General features: G+C 42.0%; 1 protein-coding gene across 1 annotated transcript in view; it reads right to left on the reverse strand.

Annotated features, from left to right (window-relative positions):
- Window positions 1–24377, reverse strand: part of NOC2L (NOC2 like nucleolar associated transcriptional repressor) — a 221289-nt gene that overhangs the window by 156066 nt on the left and 40846 nt on the right. Inside the window, exon 11 of the mRNA XM_073603046.1 lies at window positions 10–149. Within this exon, the coding sequence (XP_073459147.1) occupies window positions 10–149 (140 nt within the window). The remainder of the gene's footprint in view (window positions 1–9; window positions 150–24377) is intronic.

Below are 24377 nucleotides of genomic sequence, written 5' to 3' on the forward strand. Positions count from 1 at the left end.
AAAGCTTACCTGATACAGCCAGTAATAACTTGAACAAGAGGATAGATGAGAGGCTGCAGAACCTCGCTGGGGTGAATTGTGCTCAACACTCGACACCAGAGATACAAGCAGTGAATATACTGCCAATTATACACTGACTGATGAGCCCCCTTGAAGAAGAAAAAAAATAAATTATCTTAAAATGCACCAGCCAAAGCATCTCTCTCTCTCTCACTCCCTTGCCACATCCGCAACTTGAAATGTCAAACAAAAAGAGAACCACTAGGTCGGACTTGAGGCAGATTGGACCACAACATTTGTATAAAAGTTTCAGCATTTATTTGTACATTAAAAATATAAAAAGTTTACATGCACAAAAACATGAAATTACATTAAAAACGTGTATTCACATAAGGCCAACAGTGGCCAGGTACTTGCAAACTCTTGTGAGTTATAGAATCATAGGTAACCGAGCCCCTGTGCATCAACGTGTTTCGCTGATCTGCTTCCTCAGGACACATAAAGGTGAAATACAAGAACAACAGGCCTCACTGTATAAACAGAAAAATACAATAAAATCACATTACATTGTATATGTGGTTAAATGTAAAGAAAATCTATATATTGAAATATATATCACTATTAATATACCCAAATTACATCTATTCACCTTGCCTGGATATAAATAAACATACATAAACTCCCTGGGCGGGCACCGGGGCAACAGGGATTGCCAAGCACTAAAACCACCTCATCAGGTAGGGTCAAGAAACTGCAGAAGAAGAAGTGGTGACCAAAAAGAATCAGAAAAAAAAAAAAAAAAAAAAAGGAGGTAGCCACCTCCAATAAAGAATGAGCGAATATCTGGCAATATTCAAAGCGAAAAGTTCAAAATATGTTACTATACAGCACATGTATTTGTAGTTGGTAAAAGAATGTATATTGGAAAAAGAAAATAGCAAATATTGGGCCCTAATTGACATATATACATATATATATATATATACACACACACACATATATATATATATATATATATATATATCCCATATCCCCCGATGCGGGTAAGTAGCTTGAATATTGATTAACTGACTAATATTTAAATGACATCATATGCCTCTAATATAGAAGGGGAAACTTACTTGAAAGAGAGAATGTATTTGAAAGCCCCCATCGGTTATAGTGGAAACAATCCAGTCATGGCTGCATACAAGATGATAAGTAAGCACCAGCAGATATTAGTAAACAGGGTCAGAAATTGGCAGGGCGGTAATAGCTTTGTGCTAGTTGGAAAACTTCAAACAGAACATGTTTGTCTGTAAAGTTGAATGTGAAAGACACAGCAAGCATATCCTGCCAGACCCGCAAGGCCAATAAAGGGACAAGATGTGCATGTATCAGTGTATCAAATCCCATCACAATTGATAAGACATATTAGAATAAAGATAGCAAGGTGATAATGGAGGTGCATCATCACTCGAAGCAGCCAGATGATGACCCAGGAAAAGTGTCATAAGGAGCATAGTGCTTAGCGTCCTATATACCCCCACCACTGGAAAAGACCCAAACACCGTCACCCGTCATCAGCACGAGACGTAACGACACGGCCAACGATCGTGGTCAGTGACGTCACATGGCGGCGTACACGCCAAGCAAGTAGATGAGGTCACATGCACGTGGTCGGGTATATAGGACGCATCTGGGTCATCCTACGGCTGCATCGAGTGGTAAGCCATGACTGGATTGTTTCCACTATAACCGATGGAGGCTTTCAAATACATTCTCTCTTGATATCAAGTAAGATTCCCCTTCTATATTAGAAGCATATAATGTCATTAAATATTAGTTAATTAACATCTAAGCTACTTACCCACATCGGATATGTACAAATATATATATATATATATATATATATATATATATATATATATATATATATATATGTCAATTAGGGCCTACATTGGCTATTTTCTTACTCCAATATACATTATTTTACCAACTACGAATACATGTGCTGTATAGGAACATATTTTGGACTTTTCACTTTGAATATTGCCAGATATTAGCTCAATCTATTTTTTTGGAGGTGGCTACGTCTCTATTTCACAATTCCTTTTGGTCACCTCTTCTTATTCTGTAATTTCTTGACCCTATCTGATGTGGTTATAGTACTTGGCAAATCCTGTTGCTCCGGCGCTGGCCTAGGGACTTTATGTATGCATGAGTATTCATATCTAGGCAAGGTGAATAGACATAATTTGGGTATATTATGTATAATTTATTTTTAATATATAGATTTTCTTCACATGTAACATATACAATGTAATGTGATTTATTGTATTTTTTTATCTATACAGTGAGGCCCGTTTTTCTTGTATTCCCCCTTTGTGTGTCCTGAGGAAGCAAATCAGTGAAACGCGTTGACGCACAGGGGCTCACTTACCTATGATTATATAACTCTCACAAGAGTTTGCAAGTACCTGGCCACTGTTGGTCTTATGTGAAAACATGTTTTTAGTGGAATTTTGTATCTTAATCCATGTAAACTTTTTTATATTTTTAACATACAAATGATGAATCTTCTATACAAATTTTGTGGTCCAATCTGCGTCCAAAGTCCGACCTAGTGGTCCTCTTTTTGTCCGAAATCACCAGTCACTTAATTTTGTGGTTGCATTGGTTTTGTTTATTCAGGCTCTCTCTAAAATTTTCAGCCACCGATCCTGTTACAAACACACTTCATCTACTAGAGTAACAACATCCACTCACTGTACTGCATCCATTAAGGAGGAGCACTGTCACCATAGGGCAGGATGTGTCAGAACTACAGAACACCTCCCACAGCATTCAGCATAGGCAGAAAGCACCAGAAAGCCCAGGATTTCTGGCAGGATCAATATGTATGTTTTTATGTTTTCTAAATAATTTTTATTATTTATTGCAGTAGTCATTACAGTATATATTGCACATGTTGTACAGCAGGTGGGAACAAATCAGGCTTTATAATAATCTTATCTTATATCACTAAAAAAAAAAAAAAAAAAAAAAAAAAAAAAACTTACCACACCATAGCCGTATTTTAGGAAATTTACAATCATACATAAGAGCTACGCTGTGATATTGCATGCTATACAGAAGATATTGTTTTGTTTTTGCAGCTAATAAGAATCAAGTAAACAAAGTTAATAGAAAAATGTTATGAGAAGTAAATAAGAAGAGACAAAGGAATAGAAAAGAGGAGAAAACAAAATCTCACGGCTAAGGAATAAAAGCAGTAGAAATCAAGGTAAGTATGTTGGGGTTTTTTCCGAACTTACGATCCACAAGAGTGGAAAGACAAGAGAGACTCTTTAAAGCCACATCACAAAGAAAATTGTACAGATAAACAAGCCATAAAAAACAAACATAAGCTCCAGAGACTCAAGTCAAGTAATACTGTTAAATGTAAAGCCACGTAACTATCAAAGTGACGGTCTGGTTGATAATTTTGTATTGTCGATGCACCACATGCATGTTGTGGCTTTACTTGGTGATACTAAATTGCCATTTTTTTTTCTGTACTCATCAAACAGATATAACAACAAATTTTCTCACAGATGCCAGTCCAAAAGGGAGCAAATGAGAAGTTTGCATTACATTCATTTCAATTGGCTGCAATAAAGTGGTTTTCAACAAAAGAAACAAAAAATATTAGCACTGTCCATGTAGTGCACCCCTAAAAGCGGAGCTCCACCTTAAACAAAAATATTAAAAGCCAGCAGCTACAAATACTGCAGCTGCTGACTTTTAATAAATGGACACTTACCTGTCCCAGGGTCCAGCGATGTCGGCAGCCGAAGCCGATCGATCGCTCGTCTCTCGGCTGCCCCCACCGCCATCCTCAGTCAGGGAATCAGGAAGTGAAGCGCTGTGCGTCTACACTGGTCCCCATTGTGTTGTGGGAACTGTGTGTTTGCAGGTATCTGCACCCCCCTCCCCCCTGAAAGGTGCCAATTGAGGCACCGGAGGGGGGAGGAATCCAATGAGCGGAAGTTCCACTTTAGGGTGGAACTCCACTTTAAACTGATTGTAACATTTCAAGGTAAAAATAAGGAATATATATATATATATATATATATATATATATACACACATATATACACATATACACACACACACACGCATTATCTCACAAAAGTGAGTACACCCCTCACATTTTTGTAGATATTTTATTATATCTTTTCATGTGACAACACTGAAGAAATTACACTTTGCTACAATGCAAAGTAGTGAGTGTAGAGCTTGTATAACAGTGTAAATTTGTTGTCCCCTCAAAATAACTCAACACACAGCCATTAATCTCTAAACTGCTGGCAACAAAAGTGAAAATGTCCAAATTGCGCCCAATTAGCCATTTTCCCTCCCTGGTGTCATGTGACTCGTTAGTGTTACAAGGTCTCAGGTGTGAATGTGGAGCAGGTGTGTTAAATTTGGTGTTATCGCTCTCACTCTGTTTCTGAGAGTCTGAGAGCTTGTCGGAAAATGCGACCATGAGTATGCTCCATTGCTCTTTTGCTGGCGGAATTCCAGCCAGCAAAAGATTGAGAGCATGTTCTCTATTTTTCGGTGGGGAAAAGTTACTATCCGAATATACGTTCATCTGTATGCAATTCAGAATTTAAAGACGTTATTCTTTTATACATTTTCCTTTTTTACAGACATTTTGCCATTTAGAGCGTGGCTACTTGCTCTATTGAAGCATTATACCAATCTATATTCAACTACACAAAACTTTGGCTAGCTACAACTAACCAGTCATCTCTATCCCATACTGCCCCACGGCATTTGCTTTATTTTTATGGCCGTATGACATCAATTGGCATGCTGTTTGGAGGTGTATGCAGTATCAAGCTTACATAAATCGGTAGGTGAGCTCCCAATCTCAAGTGTCCTTGAACGCCCCTGATGAAAGGACCCCTCAAGTGTCCTGAAACGCGTCGGGCCGAATATCCACAAAACTTCCACGCATTAACGATTTATTGTTGAAACTGGTTTTTATTCAATATACTCTTTAGGTGATGTCTGCACCTGAATAATTTAATATCTTCTTTAAAATAAATATCATTTATACATTTTTTGATTAATTCTTTTTTTCGTTGCCTATAAAGTCCCTCAATACTCACCTGGGGGGGTATTCATTCATTCCTATCTCTGGATTGGCAACAATTAGCCCCCTATTGGTGGATACATACAATCATTCTTCCTCTGTATGCAATTCAGACGCGCAAAAAATCACGCATGCTCGGAAGCATCGAACTTCATTTTCTCGGCTCGTCCTAGTGTTGTACGTCATCGCGTTCTTGGCGGTGGAAAGTTCAGAGAACATTTGTGTGTCCGTGTGTATGCAAGGCAAGCTTGAGCGGAATTCCGTCGGAAAAACCACCCAAGTTTTTTCTGACCGAAATTCCAATCGTGTGTACGTGGCATAACAGGTTTTCTTCTAAGATTGCCCTTCATTTGGCTCCATCCATCTTCCCATCAACTCTGACCAGCTTCCCTGTCCCTGCTGAAAAAAGGCATCCCCACAACATGATGCTGCCACCACCATGTTTCACAGTGGGGATGATGTGTTCGGGGGGGTATGTGCAGCGTTCGTTTTCTGCCACACATAGCATTTTCCTTTTAGGCCAAAAAATAGAATTTTTATAACAGCTTACCTGAGCAAAAAAGAGCACCAAATTTCAACACAGGATGGGTCTTTGGAAATTTACTAGGTAGGGCAGTGCCACGTCCTAAATATTAGTATAGTTTAACAAAAAAGGAGGTGGAAAAAAATGGACTTTATAGGCACCAATCAGAAAATTAGATATAAATACACATACACATAGTACACAAAACAAAAACACAAACATATTAAAACATTGCAATGAAAGTGCAAAAGACTAGCTAGGTCTCTCTCTAGGGGGGTCATAGACTGCAGAGAGGCATACTCTTAAAACAGGGACATATCCCTCTAATCAGATATAAAGGACATCAAACGCAAAAAGCTCTACATGTTTCACAATTGAATGCTTCATCAGGAGCTCGTTTGAATGGTCTATAGAGAAAAAGAGAGAGAGAAAAAACACAAAAGCAAAAAAAAAAAAAAAAACATTATTTTTCCCTCATTCTTGGCAGTAGAGATATAGAACCCTTTTGTTTCTCTGCTGCTTCTGTCCGCTTTGCCTTTTTACACTTCTTATGGTTCTGCTACCAGGCACGTCCCCACATGTGAGCTGTTGTCACCCTTTGCATGTCTCATGTGAAGTCCACCCGCTGGTTTCTTTGTGGTACTCCCCGCTAATGATTAAGACGTACTACTAAGAGGTTCAAATTCAATATTAATTGTATGTACTTTTTGCTTTTGTGTTTTTCTGGGTGCTCCCACTCAGAATACATTAGTTTTCTTAGCCATGAATGGATAGGAAAGGCATGAACAGATTGGGGAGGCTTTGGTGAACCCAAACCAGAGGTGGGCTGACTGAGTTACTGGCAGTAAAAATGTGGAGCGGACCAATTCAGTGAGAGACTGTACCAACAATCTTTCCTGCGAACCTGATCCTTCCATATTAGGTTCTTCGGAAGAGGAGACCTCAGCCTCTTCCTGGTCCTTTGAGAGAAATTCGTCATCTCTCGCTCCTTGTTCCTCAGCATGAGGGTCCTGAGCAATGGGCGGGGACCTGCTACACTTAGTCCCACATCAATTTTTTGCTCCAAACTTAAAATGGTTTAAGAAAAAACCTCCTTAGTAATATACACAGGGGCTGCAATGTTAAGAGCAGCTGCAACACTTGCCCCTCCTGATGTCTCACTCTGACCAGCCATATTACTCTCAGGGGAGGATGCCATCTTTTTTGAGATGGTTCTAGGCTGCCGTGTGACTATAGTCCTTCTAGAGCCCTTTTTTGAGGTGTTTTTAACCCCCCTTCCGACCATAGCCCGATGTACAAAGCAGAGGTACTACCAGAAGGAATGCATCCACTGCTTGATCAATAGTCCAGCTTTGCTGTTGCTATTAATGCTCAGCCTGATGCAGTAGTAAATGTGTCAAAAGGAATGCCTGTGTTACCAAAAACCTCTTGCATGCCACCATTGCTCCTGTGTCCCTCCACAGCTTGCAACAGCAACAATGGTGCTTTTTAAAACACACCTTCCCGCGCTGAGCATTGGAGGACACCAATGCAGCGCTAAGTCGTCCCCCCCCCCCCCTCTACGGCCCTTCCTCTCTTTTTAAAAAGAGTTTTTCCTCCGACGATCCTATGGGATCAGCAGGGAGAGAGGCAGTAATGGCGAAGGGGGTGCTCCTTCCCCAAGAAGAGGGGAAGAAAAAACAGCACAGGTGGGCGTCTGGTGGGGAGGTAAAACCCCTCCAGACTTACCGGAGATCTGCTGCCAGCCGGAGGAACAGAAAACTGCTGTTTCCTGGACACATTGTGAGCTCTCTGAGAAGCAAGAGACAGTAAGTGCTCTATACAGCCCCCATTGATGACACATAGGCATGACAACATTTACTAAATTAAAGGAGACATTCATAAGTAAAATCTTTTCTTAGAAAACTCCCGCCGCAGGGTTTTCTGTGGTAAACCAACAGACCCAATCTTAAACCTTCAGGAGCTGGGGATCCTCGAGGAAACCCACAATCCTGGACCTGTAATAGCACCACCGCCAGTAAAACTTTATGGCCTTAATACCAAAAAGTACTGGATCCCGGGGTCCAGCTCTCTAAAAGAGAAGCATTACAGGCAAGACCTCATTTCTTCGGATACGGGGCCCGGGTACCATTCAATTCGGCCAAAAAGACACTTTGAATGGAACCGGCTGCATGGCTAGCCCCAGCAAGGATTGCTCTTGTGGAGCACAGTACAGCACATCTTTACTCATGACCAACACCTTAGACACTGGCGAAAAAACTGAGTGGGAGAGGTTATATAAGGAGTGGACTTTTTGTCTTAGGGTGTGCCAGTGTCCATCACCTGAAGGTGGCCTATAACCCACATAGTAACTACTATGGCTCTGTGTCCCGTGATATACGATAAGAAAGTTTGATTTTGGTCTCATCTGACCAGAGCACTTTCTTTCACATGTTTGTGGTGTCCTCCCCTTCCACCCCACATGGCAAGCTGCAAATTGGACTTCTTATGGCTTTCAACAATGGCTTTCTTCTTGCCACTCTTCCATAAAGGCCAGATTTGTGGATTGCACGACTAATAGTTTTCATGTGGATAGATTCTCCCACCTGAGCTGCGGATCACTGCAGCTCCTCCAGAGTTACCGTGGTGCTCTTGGCTGCTTCTCTGATTAATGCTCTCCTTGTCCGACCTGTCAGCATAGGTGGAAGGCCAGGTCTTGGTAGGTTTGCAGTTGTGCCATACTCTTTCCATTTTCAGATGATGAATTGAACTGTGCTCCGCGAGATGTTCAAACCTTGGGATTTTTTTTTTTTAATAACCTAACCCTGCTTTAAACTTCTCCACAACTTTATCCCTGACCTGTCTGGTGTGTTCCTTGGTCTTCATGTCGTCGTTTGTTCACTAAGGTTCTCTAACAAACCTCTGAGGGCTTCACAGAACAGCTGTATTTATACTGATATTAAATTACACAGAGGTGAACTCTATATACCAATTAGGTGACTCTGAAGGCAATTGGTTCCAAAACATTTTAGTTAGGGGTATTAGAGTAAAGGGGGCTGAATACAAATGCACCAGTGTTAATTTTGGCAGCAAATTTCGATTTAGTTTTAGTCTTAGACTTGGGACTAAAATTAAAATGGCATTTTAGTACTATTTTAGTCTTATGCAATTGTTTTAATTTTAGTCGTATTTAGTCGACTAAATCTCCAGTACATTTTAGTCAACTAAAATGTCGTACGTTTCAGTCAACTAAAATCTCCAGTACATTTTAGTCGACTAAAACTCATTTTAGTCGTCTAAATTCTAATGGGTGTAATTCAATTGTAATGCATTAGTTAACATAGTTACTAAGGTTGAATAAAGACACCAGTCCATCCAGTTCTACCTGAGTGAGTGTGGGTGCTCCACACATACATCGCACACTCACATCGGTCCCTACCCTCAAGGAGCCCACAATCCAAAGTCCCCAACTCACATCCCTACCAGGATGTCTTTGAGTGTGGGAGGAAACCGGAGTACCCGGAGGAAACCCACGCAGGCACAGGGAGAACATGCAAACTCCAGGCAGGTAGTGTGGTGGTTGGGATTCGAACCAGCGACCCTTTTTACTGCTAGGCGAGAGTGCTACCCACTACACCACTGTGCTGCCCCTAACAATTCTCTACAATTTGCAAACTCATTATATACTGCTGGAATCAAAAATCTAATATGGTATGTATTATGGTTATAAACATGCACTACAGACCAGTGTTAATTTTGAAGTGAAATTTCAATTTAGTTTTAGTCTTAGTCTTTTGACTAAAATGGCATTTTAGTTTTAGTCCCATTTTAGTCTTTTGACTAAAATGCCATTTTAGTTTTAGTCGTATTTTAGTCATTTCAGTTGATTTAGTTTTAGTCGTATTTTAGTCGACTAAAATAATATTCATTTAGTCTACGAAATTAACACTGAAATGCACGCAACACTTTTCAGATTGAAAACCATTTATTTCCTTCCACTTCACAATTATGTGCCACTGTGTTGGTCTATCACATAAAATCCCAATAAAATATATTTAAGTTTTTGGCTGTAACATGACAAAATGCGGAAAATTTCAAGGCACTGAATATATTCTACATGGTAGCTTACACACAGAGCAAAAAAATAATAAAAAAAAAACAAAAAAAAAAAAAACAACAAAATATACCCTCTCTCATCTATAGCCCAGAAGTGGGAAGAGTAACTCCTTAAGGGAAGGCACAATGCGCAGCAAGAGTTCAGTGACTAACAAGCCAGAAATATCTGCCCTAACAATGTTTGTGCCTCATTCCCCAGACTAATGAGTAAAAAACAGCAGGGGACAGTCATCAGCGCCACGGATAGAACGCAATAGGGTGGCCTGGAAGCTTTAAGCTGACACAAGTCACATTTTTTTTTTAAATAATTTTTAATTTATAAAACAAAAAATGTAACACAGCATAATAAAGTGCACGCATTTTTAAAGGCCAAGATCAATCCAGATATTTAGGAGTACAAAGGATGTAAAACGGAGCAAATCTCATGCAGACTTTTTTTATCTGTTCCTCTAGCGCTCAGAGAAAAGAAGTGGTCTCTTTGGAGTTCCTTATATGCAATCCCTAGAATGTGGATCCTATTAACCCTCCTTAAAAATTCTCTGCACTAAGAAATAAGAGAATGGGATACAAGGATGGATAAAGATATTCTTGCTAACAACAAATGGACAGCTCAGCGGTGCTGAAAGACTATGCGAGTTCTCCCCACCAGGGTCCCCAAAATAGAAGACGCTAGTAAGCAATTTAATTTTGGTGGGGCCAGTCCTTTGACAAGTTTGTCTTTATGCAAAAGAAATATATAGAGATTGTGTGTTCTGCTCTTTTACAATATTTCTCAAGCTGTTGCTCTGTTGGTGAGAGACATAAGCTATAACCAAAATTTTATGATGAATTGTTAAGTGAATGCAGCTAGCGGTAGCTGCAGGATTGGAAACAAATCAGCCTAATTCAAAGGCACAAGTCAAGGCTCTAAAATAGTTAATGATGTTAGGGGGTCCAGCGATGGTCCTGTGCTGTGGTTGCCATCTTTACCGTGACATTTCTAAAGGTCACGCCATGGAAGGGAGTTAAGCTATATCGCTCTGAATTCTGTAAAACAGACTGATTCTCTACAGTCGGGAGATCGAGGTGACAGGAAAGAAAACAAATCTAAGGAAAAAATAATTGGCTTATGAGTAGCTGTCTGAGCTGCAGAGTGAGAAGACTGGTTATCACGATCCAATTAAGAGTTTCCTTTCCACAAGCCCGCAGCCAGACTGGGTGGAGAGTAACCCGCAGCAACAAACAAACATCTCTACTGTAGAAAAGAGCCCTATATTCTTTACATAGCACTGCATGTGAGGTGGTAATATACTTCGTACAGTGAGGGAAAAAAGTATTTGATCCCCTGCTGATTTTGTACGTTTGCCCACTGGCAAAAATGATCAGTCTATCATTTTAATGGTAGGTTTATTTTAACAGTGAGAGACAGAACAACAAAAATATCCAGAAAAACACATTTAAAAAAAAAAGTTATAAATGGATTTACATTTTAAAGAGGGAGACCTGCGAAAAAATTTTTTTAAAAGTCAGCAGCTACAAATACTGCAGCTGCTGACTTTTAAAATAAGGACACTCACCTATCCAGCGGTGTCGGCACCCGAGGCCGAACCGTCCCTCGGTAGCTGCCGCCGCCATTCTATGTTAGGGAATCAGGAAGTGAAGCGTTGTGGCTTCACTTCCCGATTCCCTACTGCGCATGCGCGAGTCGCGTTGCGCGTCCTAACTGGTCCACGTGTGTGTCCCAGCAGACAGCGCGGGGGGACAGGAAGAAGCATAGACTCCCGTGGTATTATTTGGTAGAAAAAAAAAAAAAAAAAAATCGCAATAAGCGTATATTGATTGGTTTGCGCAAAATGTATAGCGTCTACAAAATAGGGGATTGGTTATTGTGTAAATGTGACTGGCAGGGAAGTGGTTAACACTAGGGGGTGATCGAGGGGTTAAATGTGTGTCCTGGAACTGATTCTTACTGTGGGGGGAGGGGACTGACTGGGGGAGGTGACCAATCGGTGTCCTTATGTACAAGGGATACACCATCGGTCTCCTCTCCTCTGATAGGACATGGATCTGTGTGTTTACACACACAGATCCATGGTCCTGCTCAGTTACTGTGCAATCGCGGGTGCCCGGCGGACATCGCGGCCGCTGGGCAAGCGCATCTGGTCCCCAGTAACGCGGCGCGCGCCCCCTAGTGGCCTGGGAAGGAGATTACCTCATATGACGGTGGCCCAGAACGAGAGCTGCCTCGCCCCGCCGTCATGACAGTGGGCGGGCGGCTAGTGGTTAAAACACACTGCTCGATTACTTCTGCCTTACTTCCCGGCCAGATTTTAGGTCACGACACAGGAAGGAGTTGACCAGATGAGGGTAGATGGAGCAAGGCGTGTGCTAATGAGATCAGCTGGTCAACTCCTCCCTGTGTCATGACCTAAAGTCTGTCCAGGAAGTAAGGCAGAAGTAATCGACCAGTGTGTTTAAATATGAAGAGAGTGAGGTAAGCCTGTGTAGAATTAATGGAAGGCCGTTTTATTTTTGCAAGAGAAGTACCATTATTGCTATATTGGTACATAGGGAGCTGGAATTTAGAGGGGAGAAAAAAGTGAACAAAGGTGAACTTAGCCTTAATAGTATTTTTGCTTATTCCTCTACTGCCAGACTAAACAAACAAACGGCAAGCCTTCATTTTTGTTTTCCCTGGAATTTTGCTTTAACATACTGTAAGCCACTGAAATGACACTTGTTATAAGAAAAACATACAGCCAATGTCAAATTCTAACTGTCAAGACTACTTCTGGCATCAATGCTATCAGAATGAAAAGACAGCCGGCAGAGTCACAAACAAATGAATGCTGGATCACCAATGCAGCCAGGACACGTCAGCAATGACCTCCCTGAACATTTGCCTTACTACAGGTTTTCTTTACGGTTAAAGAATTATTTGATCTGCTAAATATATCATTGGAAGTATTTGTGTATGTATTGTATATATGTTTTACAACTGGAAATAAACAGTTGATCTTGTCAGAAATTCACAGCTTTCCACTGCACACTTCATGTGTGATCTCAGACAGCCCTCCTAGTACTTATCTTGGACCACAAACCACATTTAGATTGAAGAGATCTGAACGTAAGGTGTTCTGAGTAGTTTAGCAAAAGGCACTGGGCAGGGCTGATACCACTCCGTACACAACATTGTAGTGTTTTCATCCCACAACAGGATGTTTGAGTGCATTTCTGGCAGAGGACCAGGTTTTGCTTTTTTTTTTTGTACTTGCAGGGTTTTTAAAAAGGCTTAAACCTTCTCATGACAGGTATAAATACGGAGCAGCTGGCTGCTGCATTGTCCTCTAAAGTCCTCCAGTCACAGGTTTGTTCCCAGTACTGTCTGACTAATTGTTTTCCAAAAACACAGTTCTATAAACCAGCTGGTATTCTGGTAAATGTACTGGTTCCTTTTCTCTGGTGAGATGATCAAACAATTTCAGAATTTCATTTGTAGAGGAAGGAGACTGCTATATATCTCATGATGCGCACAGGAGACTGTCATGTTGGCAAGATCTAATCATCTCTAGACCTAAGCAAAAGGGATTGTACACATATCCAGACACACCAAACAGCATTAAATCTAATTCCATTACACCAGAACAACTAAAAAACATGTATGTCCACCTGTCAATGTGTGGATTATCTGCATTGACTGAGCATTAGGCTGTCCACAGATGGACAGATGTCTCAAAGAGGACAACAGATGAGGCATCTGCCTGTCCATGACTGCAAAACTGAAGGGATCCCAATTCGATCTACTCTCTAATCAATACTAGTGGGTAACAGCATGGAGGGCAGAGACATTCAAGATCGCATGTTTTTTTTTTAAAGAGGATCTTCAGTCCCTTCCCAAAAAATTAGAGGTTCGCAGCTACAAACAAATACTGGAGCTTCTGACTTAATAAAAGAACATTCTCCAATCCAGGGGTCCTCATTTGGGCAGGTTAATTGCTGGTCTTTGGATTACCGGCAAAGGAGCCAAACTTCTGCTAAAAAGGTAGCGGGTACCTAACTAGGTACCCCCCCTCCCCCCAAAAAAGTGGCCAAAAGCTAAAGAGGAATGGGGAAAAAGGGTGAAGTTACACTTTAATATCAGTCTGGACATTGTTGTATGCATTCTGTTCAGTGGATTCTAATGCAGGCTCCCCTGCAGTGCCACCTGCTGGCAAAAGAGATAAATGCAACAGATTTGCTATGTTATGAGATTTGTCAATAATGATCAGACAGAATTTCATTCTAAACACATACACAATTAAGAAGTCTTCAAGACTGGTATTCAGTTGCAGTGCTTCTTCAGAGCAGCAGAGACAGAAATATATGACCCAATAGCAATTTAGCATCCACAAGCATGCAAGAGAAAAAGATACAGTGGTATGCCAAAGGACAATTGTTTTACTGAACTATTTATCATATAAAACAAGTGAAATGAGTGGTGTGTTATAAAAGGAGCCACAGCCAAATTTCCAGATTTCCATTGGTGCCAAAATACCTGATGACAGCTAATGTCAGAGTAGAGAGAGTGGATGTCTCTCCCATCATGTGACATTGCTCATCTCTAAACAGGAGCAAAGATGTAAGAGGTCACAATTTGCCAGGGGAACATTTACAGACCCCCCCCCCCCACCCCCCCACCCCCCGCCCCAAGCAAACAACATTTGCAGAACCCCCCCCCCAATCCTTCAGCACAGATCAACTCCCCAACACAGACCCCTCAGTAAACACTGATAGAAATACTCCTCTATACAGAATATTGTTAACTGCTGGATGTTGGAATAATCAGCACCACCACATCCCTGGGTAAACATAGATTTAGTAAAGAGAGGATGATGGGATTTTTAAGGTGCCACAGAAAAATTACAAACGGATATATAAAAAAATATATCAAATTTATTAATACAGAGATAAAATCATCAGGATATCATCATACAATAACCACAAGATAGATGAACAGCATTAACTTCTTGCTCTACATGTTTCGCCATACGATGGCTTCCTCAGGAGATCTCAACTACTGCATGTATGGTCACTACAGGTTGAGAATGTATTAGAGAAAACATAATTGTTGTAAAACATCTCATCACACATAATACAAGTATATGAACAAATCCAAAAAAAAAAAAATCTCAAAAATGCATTGGATAAGAAAATAACCTCAATGCGTCCCCACCTGAACTATGATGCATGTCCTATATAAACAAGATTTACGGCTCAGATGTCTGGAGGATATTGATATTGCAGAGATATCTGGTGCACCACAGAGAAGGACATAAGGACTCCAATAACAGTGGGCCTGCCTGGGAAAAGGATATATCTTAAGCCATCAATCCGAACATAAACACACATCAATAAAATTACCAAAAAGTCTAACCTACCGGTATATCCAAATTAAAAATGCTCCCAGTTAGTTAACAAAATTGAAGATAGATTTTCCAAAAAGGAATTCTTAAGCCGTCATACATCCTAATCAGCAACCAACAAAGCTGGAAAAAACTATTGGGAGATGTCCAAGCCACAGCAATCATATCCAAATGCAATCAAATGATTCATTTACCTCTAAATACTTGACCGCACCGCATGTCACTCCATTCCAATATCTGGCCACTGCCATGTCTGCAGACTGGGGGTTACTTTTATGTCGTCTGCACCTCCTCAGCGTCCAATGGTACGGATGGAGGCGAGGACACCCAAAAAAGCCACTGCGCCTGAGCGAGCCGTGCCGGAAATGGTGTCACGCTCAATGGATCAACAGTGCCATGATGAAAAGTCTGCCCATAACAGGGAGCAGCTTTATGCCAAAAAAGCCCAGTCGCTCAACTCCTCCCATACCCCCACATTGACAGGGTGAATAGACGGAGACCAAATCGGGGGGGGGGGGGGGGGGGGGGCACACAAGGCAAATGGCCAGTGGCGCCAACAACCAAGAGCAATCTCAGGAGAAAACTCCATAATGGAGCAAATGGTGGTGACACCCTGGGCGTCTGTATGGTCACCTATCACCAAACAATATACCTCAATAACAACAAATCAAGTCAAAAGATACTGTCTAGTGGTCAAACATTGGAAAAACAGCCCAAATACAAAAAGACCAGATGTATTCATATTAACTTGAGAGCCTTATTGAATATAAATCCCCCCTCAAAAAAAAAAAAGGGGGGGGGAGAAGGAGGAGGGAAAAAACAAGACACGGGTTATTGTTCAATATGGGGACACACGGGAGATTTCCAAACCAATGCATGATTGAGTTAAAGAAATATACATATTCACATAAACAAAAATAGAATAACCATTTAAATATTGATCAAAAATTTATCCCAATTAGAAAAATGTAGAATTTTTCCTGAAAAAACTCCAGTGGTTTAAAGCAAGGGTTTGTAGCTAATGGGCTCATTCAGTCCTGGATATTTCATACACGACAAGGTGTGAAGCCATTTGGTTTCATGCTGCAAGAATAATTTTTGTCGACATCACGCCCTCTTTCATATACTGGTATATGTTCAAGGGCAAAGAATTTAATTTTAGATAATTTAAAGCTGTGATAGAGCCCCATATGCCGACTGATTGGGGTTTCCAATTTCTTCTTAGAGACTATGGACACAGGGTCCCTGACCCTATGAAAGAATGGTCTTTTTGTTTTTCCGACAGAAAGCGTTGCATTCACATTCCATATAATATACTACACCAATAGTCTGGCAATTGGCATAGAAATTATATGGAATATGAATGCAAGGCTATGTCTGAAAAACAAAAAGACCATTCTTTCATAGGGTCAGGGACCATGTGTCCTTAGTCTCTAAGAAGAGATTAGAAACCCCAATCAGTCGGCCTATGGGGCTCTATCACAGCTTTAAATTATCTAAAATGAAATTCGTGGCCCTTGAACATATACCGGTATATGAAAGAGGGGGTGATGTTACTCTTACAGCGTGAAACCAAATGGATTCACACCTTGTCAAGTATGAAATATCCAGGACTGAATCAGTCCATTAGCTACAAACCCTTGCTTTAAACCACCCGAGTTCTTTTTCAGGAAGAATTCTAAATTTTTCTAATTCAGATCAATTTTTGATCAATCTATAAATGGTTATTCTATTTTTGTTTATGTGAATATGTACATTTCTTTCTGTAACTCAATCATGCATTGGTTTGGAAATCTCCCGTGTCTCCCCATATTGAACAATAACCCGTGACTTGTTTTTCCCCTCCCCCTTTCCACCCTTTTTTTTTTTTGAGGGTGTATTTATATTAAATACAGGCTCTCATATCAATATGAATACATCTTGTCTTTTTGTATTTGGCCTGTTTTTCCCATGTTTGACCACTAGATGGTATTTTTTTACTTAATTTATTGTTATTGAGGTATATTGTTTGGAGATAAGTGACCATACAGACGCCCAGGGCGTAACCACCATTTGCTCTATTATGGAGTTTTATCCTTTCTCTTGGTCTTGGCGCCACTGGCAATTTGCCTTGTGTGCCCCCCTGATTAGGTCTCCGTCTATTCACGCCGTCAATGTGGTGGGGGTATGGGAGGAGTTGAGTGACTGTGGGCTCTCTTAGCCTAAGGCTGCTCCCTGTTGTGGGCAGACTTTCCATCATGGCGCCGTAATCCGTCGCACGTGCGCGCAACGCCATTTCCGGCATGGCATGCACAGTGGCTTTTTCGGGCGTCCACACCTCCATCAGCGCCACTGGACGCTGAGGAGGTGGATGGGACATAAAAGGATCTCCCAGTCTGCAGACATGGCAGGGGCCAGATATTGGAATGGAGGGAGATGCGGTGCATCAAGTATTTAGGAGGTAAATTAATCGTTTGATTGCATTTGGATCCATTCTTGGGATATGACTGATGTGGCTTGGACATCTCCCAATTGTTTTTTCCTGCTTTGTTGGTTGCCGATTAGGATGTATGACAGCTTAAGAATTCCTTTTTGGAAAATCTATCTTCAATTTTGTTAACCAATTATTAGATTTTGGATATACCAGCAGGTTAGACTTTTTGGTAATTTTAATGATGTGTTTATATTTGGATTGATGGCTTAAGATAAATCCTTTTCCCAGACAGGCCCCCTACTATTGGAGTCCTTATGTCCTTCTCTGTTGTGCACCAGATATCTCCGCAATAATAGGATTTTTATAAAAGCTTACCTGTAAAATCCTTTTCTTTTGAGGTACATCACAGGACACAGAGCCTCACTAATTACTGATGGGTTATAGGGTATCATTAGGTGATTGGACACTGGTCACGCCCTAGACAGGAAGTTCAACCCCCTATATAACCCCTCCCCTTCCTGGGGATACCTCAGTTTTGTAGCAAAGCAAAATAAGTGTATTAGAAGAGGGGCGGGACCTCTGTGCCCTGTGATGTACCTCAAAAGAAAAGGATTTTACAGGTAAGCTGTTATAAAAATCCTATTTTCTTTCTCGTACAGCATTGGACACAGAGCCTCAGCAATTACTGATGGGATTTCCCAGAGCAATGCTATTTGAAGGGAGGGGACCACACAAAGTAGAGTGTAATCAGACCTGAGGACCTCGTACCGCTGCCTGCAGCACACTACGCCCAAAGGCGATATCCTCATGCCTTCCCACATCCACCTGATAAAATATGGAGAATGTATGGACTGAGGACCAGGTTGCGGCCTTGCAGATTTGAGCCATAGAGGCCCGGTGATGCACCGCCCAAAAAGCACTAATAGCCCTTGTGGATTGTGCCTTGATTTGAAAAGGTGGAATTTTCTGTTTCAAACCGTAAGCTTAAATAATCATTTGTCGAATCCATCTTGAAATGGTAGACTTTGGCGCTGCCTGTCCTCTATTGGGACCTTCTGGCAGTACGAACAAAACATCAGTTTTGCGAATTTGAGCAGTTGCTTCCAGATAGGCCTTGACTGCTCTTACTACATCCAAAGAATGTAGTGACCTTTCTTCCATAGAACAGGGATCTGGAAAAAAGGAAGGTAGAACAATATCTTGGTTTAGATGAAATCTGAAACCACTTTCGATAGAAAGCTAGGATGAGGGCGCAATACCACTCTATCCTTGTGTATGATTAAATAAGGCTCTTTACAGAAAAGAGCTGCTAATTCTGATACTCTTCTAGTAGAAGAAATGGCTACCAGAAAAAATTAACTTTGTCAAAAAGACCAAGGGAATTTGACGTATTGGTTCAAAAGGCTGTTTCTGTAAAACTGACAGAACCAAATTCAAAATTCAAGTCCCAGGGGTTTAGGGGCGCCCTAACCGGAGGATTAAGACGTGTTACCCCTGTATAAAGCTTTGGACTAAAGAATGCGAAGCAAGCGGTCGTTGAAATAATACTGACAAGGCCAGCTTCATTTCTAATCCCATTTGTATAAAGTCAAGAATTCTACTTATGACATATTTTCTGGGATGCCAAGCCCTAGATACACACCAGGAGATCCAAGCTTTCCAGACTCTTATGATAAATCATTCTGGAAGCTGGCTTTCTTGCATTAAGGTACAAATCACAGGACCTGAAAACCCACGACTCTTCAGAACGTGGGTTTCAATAGCCAGACCCTCAAATTTAGCGTTTGTAAGGCAGGATGGAACACCTTGGGATAGCAGGTCTAGACGTGACGGTAGGGTCCACGGGGGGACCTACTGCCATCTTTACTATTTCTGCATACCAAGCTCTTTTGGGCCATGCTGGGTCACCAGAAGTACCGTCTTTCTTTCCTGCCTGATTCTGCGAAGTTGTGGCAGTAGCAGAATAGGAGGAAATGTATAAATCAGGGAGAATTGATGCCATGGAGTCACCAATGCATCTGTCCCGCATGCAAGAGGATCCCTTGTTCTTGACACAAAGTTATCAATCTTCTTGTTGAACCTGGATGCAAAGAGGTCTACATCCGGAACCCCCCCCATCTTTGGCATATGGCCAAGAAGACGTCGGGGTGAAGAGACCATCCCCCCTGGGAATAACTGCCGGCGACTCAAGTAGTCCGCCTGCCAGATCTCTACTCACGGAATGAAGATTGCCGATATGCACGGCACATGCTTCTGCCCAGATTAAGATCTGGTTTACTTCTCCTTGGGCTGCACGACTCCTGGTGATTGATATAAGGCACTGCTGTGGCATTGGTGGACTGGATCCTGATAGGGCAACCCTGTAACCTGAGTGTCCAGGCCTTTAGGGCTAGATACTCCCCACGGATCTCTAGAATGTTGATGGGTAAGGTCCTCTCTGTCTTGGACCATTTCCCTTGGACAGTTGACTGTTCCAGAACTGCTCCCCAACCCAAAAGACTGGCATTTGTTGTTACCACTGTCCAGGCAACTGGAAAAAAGGGTTTTCCCTTTTGCAGATTTTTGGGTATCAACCACCAACTTAGGCTCTGACGCACTGTAGGAGACAGACGCAATGGGAAATCCAATGCCTGAACCTCCTTGTTCCAGGCAGACAGGATACTGTTTTGCAGCAGTCTCTAATGAAACTGAGCATAGGGAACTGCTTCGAATGAAGTCACCATCTTCCTCAATAGCCTCATACAAAGGCGAATAGGAGGATCTTTTTTTGCCCCGACTACCTGAATCAGTTCTTTTATGGTACTGATCTTTGCCTGGGGTAAAATACCCTCTTCTGGACTGTATCTATGACCAGACCGAAATACTCTAGTCTTCTTACTGGTTTCAAAGAAGACTTTTCTGAGTTGAGGAGCCAACCTAGGTATTCCAGGTAGTTGACTGTGGTGACCAAGCTTGGGTCCAAGCGGTCTATTAAGAGTAGGTCGACTAGGTATGCCATTACCGTTATACCTTGGACCCTTAACCTGGCCAGCGGAGGGGCCAAGATTTTTGTAAACACCCGAGGTGCAGTAGCTAGCCCGAAAGGCAGAGCTATAAACTGAAAGTGGCGTTTTTCTACTTTGAAACGCAGGTACTTTTGATGAGCAGGGAAAATAGGTACATGCAGGTATGCGTCCTTGATGTCTATTGACGCCAGAAATTCTCCTTCTTGTAGGATGGAGACTACCGATCGGATCGATTCCATGTGAAAGAATCGTATCTTTAGGACTCGGTTTAGATCCTTGAGATCTAAAATGGGTCTGACATCTACATTTGGTTTTGGAACCGAGAAAAGGTTTGAATAAAACCCCAATCCCTGCTCTTGCGTGGGAACAACCACGATAACTTTTTGCGACAACAGTCGCTCCAATGCTAGAAGAGAGACTTTTTTTTCTCTAGGAACATTTGATCTGAGGAAACGAGGAGAGGGGAATTCTCGGAACTCTAGTTTGTAACCTAGAGTTAATGTGGACATCACCCACCTGTCCTGGAAATCCTCCTACCAGAGCCTTGAGAACTGTAGCAGTCTTCCCCCCACCCGAGCGAGCGGGGGCACTCCTTCATAAAGAGGCTTTAGCGTCTTGTCTAGTAGGCTTCCTCCCACAGGACTTCTTTTGTCCCTGGGTCAACTCAGATTTATTTCTTGAGCCTGACGGAGGAGGCCATCGCGACTGCCTGGAGGCTGATGCTCCTGGCACTGATGACAGAGCCTGTTTAAAAGAGGGACGTATACCAAATCCTCTCCGAACAGCCTTGCACCATGAAGGGGAAACCCAGCCAGAAGCTTCTTACATGGCGATTCGGCTGAAATTTTCAACCATAAGATTCTACGCACATGTACCAACCCAAGCGCAAGGCGAAAGGTTTGGATGATAGAATCTCTGATTGCGTCAACAGCAAACACAAAGCCGCTGGTAGGTTGGCAAACCCCCGGGCTTGCTGTTCAGGTAAAACTTTGAGGACCTGTTTAACATGGTCTCCCAAGTATTGACAGACTGATTGCTGCCACTGCAGGTTGAGCTATTAGGACCTTCTGCCACTGAACCTGCCAAGAAGAAAACACTTTTCAACAGGAACCTTATCAGTTGGATCCCTAGGTATCTGAGCGTTGTCGACAAGACAAGCCAGACTTATATACGGAGGAATGGCGGCATCAATTGCCAGTATATCCCCCATCTTAGTAAATTTTTCCTCCATAGGATAAAGTGTTGCAAACTTTTTTAGGCGGGAAAAAAAAAAATATATGTTTATCTGGGTGATCCCACTCAGAATAAATAAGCTTTTTCAGTAACCATAAACAGAAAAGCATGTGTAGTTTGAGGAGGCTTCAGTGAACCCAAACCAAAGGAGGGTTCTTAACGGACTCAGATACGGGTAACCTGAATGTGGAGCGGACCAATCCAGCCAAAATTTGCACTAACACCTTCTCATCCTGAGAAGCTGAAGAGGGCCCTTCTCCACTTGATTCCTCAGAAGAGGAATCATAAGTCTCACCCTGGCCAGCTTCCCCCAGTCCTTCAGGGGGGAAGGTGCTGCAGAACGGGGGTCCTCAGAACCTGAGGGAGTCCCTTAGAGCCCCTATTTTTCGGGGTATATGTACCTCTTTTGCCCCTAGTGCAAAACACAAAAAGCAGAGGCACTACCAGAATGCACTGACTGCTGAGCAATGTAGTTCAGCAACTGCCGCTGCTACCAAGTCTCAGTCTGGTGCTCAAGTAAATGTTTGCCTGGGAATGCCTGTGTTTCCCACCTCACATGCGCCCGTCTGCTCTGTGTCCCTCATAGGCATCCATATTTATTTTATAAATTAGCAAATTAATAAGAACTCTACTAGAATCTTACATTAACAATTACTACTTTTGGTGTAACTGAACTTGTAATAGAACATTAGCATACACTAATACTAATATGCTGCAGGTGGCAGCATTGTTAATGATATGAACAGAGGAGCTTTGCACCAAATCTATGCCGCCATTGTATATATACAGGGTACAGAAAAGATGCACAGAAAAAAAAAAGCACCATCACCATAATTAGCTGTGCGACTGACAAAGAATGTATACATTTAGGCCTCAATCACAATGAATGAGAAAAACTAAACACAAGAGAAGTCATGGGAAGCATAAATAACTTTAAATCTTCCAAGATCACTTTTTCCTGCATTTAGATGTTCCTACTTTAAAGCAAGATTAGGCGCGTATAGTGCATCTAATCAGATCTTGGACGTACAGAATTCTGGTTTCTCTAAATAAAGCTAAACTGACCGCATGTAAATGCATAGTGTGAATGGCACCATTGAAAAAGCATTACATGCATTTGGAATGTCTTTTAGCTGCACAGAAATTATGATTTGACGGTGCCAGTGTGAATGAGACCTTAAAGTAAAACTATAGACAAAACTTTTCTTTACATTTTGGATAAAGCGAAGGGAGGGTTATAACCCGTCAGATTTTTTTTTTTCCCCATCAGTGTCCCATAGTGAAGATTTACCTTCACTTCCTATTCCATAGCCAAACAGGAAGTGAGAGGAAATTTCTGCAAATGAAGGGAATTCCTTGGGGACCCCCCAGGTCACCAGAACTAGAGTCCCCTCCATTACTTTTCTGGAGACAACCCAGTGGGGCAAAAAAGTGGGGCAAAAAAGTATTTAGTCAGCCACCAATTGTGCAAGTACTCCCACTTAAAAAGATGAGAGAGGCCTGTAATTGTCATCATAGGTATACCTCAACTATGAGAGACAAAATGTGGAAACAAATCCAGACAATCACATTGTCTGATTTTTGAAAGAATTCTTTTGCAAATTATGGTGGAAAATAAGTATTTGGTCAATATCAAAAGTTCATCTCAATACTTTGTTATACATCCTTTGTTGGCAATGACAGAGGTCAAAAGTTTTCTGTAAGTCTTCACAAGGTTGTCACACACTGTTGCTGGTATGTTGGCCCATTCCTCCATGCAGATCTCCTCTAGAGCAGTGATGTTTTTGGTCTGTCGCTGGGCAACACGGACTTTTAACTCCCTCCAAAGGTTTCTTATGGGGTTGAGATCTGGAGACTGGCTAGGCCACTCCAGGACCTTGAAATGCTTCCTACGAAGCCACTCCTTCGTTGCCCGGGCGGTGTTTTTTGAATCAGTGTCATGCTGAAAGACCCAGCCACGTTTCATCTTCAATGATCTTGCTGATGGGAGGAGGTTTGCACTCAAAATCTCACAATACATGGCCCCATTCATTCTTTCATGTACACAGATCAGTCGTCCTGTTCCCTTTGCAGCCCCAAAGCATGATGTTGCCATCCCCATGCTTCACAGTAGGTATGGTGTTCTTTGGTTGCATATCAGCATTCTCTCTCCTCCAAACACGACGAGTTGTTTTTCTACCAAACAGTTCTACTTTGGTTTCATCTGACCATATAACATTCTCCCAATCCTCTTCTGGATCATCCAAACGCTCTCTAGCAAACCTCAGACGGGCCCGGACATGTACTGGTTAAGCAGGGGGACTCGTCTGGCACTGCAGGATCTGAGTCCCTCGCGGCGTAGTGTGTTACTGATGGTAGCCTTTGTTACGTTGGTCCCAGCTCTCTGCAGGTCATTTACTAGGTCCCCCCGTGTGGTTCTGGGATTTTTGCTCACCGTTCATGTGATCATTTTGACCCCACGGGGTGAGATCTTGCATGGAGCCCCAGATCGAGGGAGATTATCAGTGGTCTTATACGGCTTCCATTTTCTAATTATTGCTCCCACAGTTGATTTCTTCACACCAAGCTGCTTGCCTATTGCAGATTCAGTCTTCCCAGCCTG

Source organism: Aquarana catesbeiana, linkage group LG10, assembly GCF_042186555.1.
Source record: "Aquarana catesbeiana isolate 2022-GZ linkage group LG10, ASM4218655v1, whole genome shotgun sequence".
Taxonomy (NCBI): Eukaryota; Metazoa; Chordata; class Amphibia; order Anura; family Ranidae; genus Aquarana; species Aquarana catesbeiana.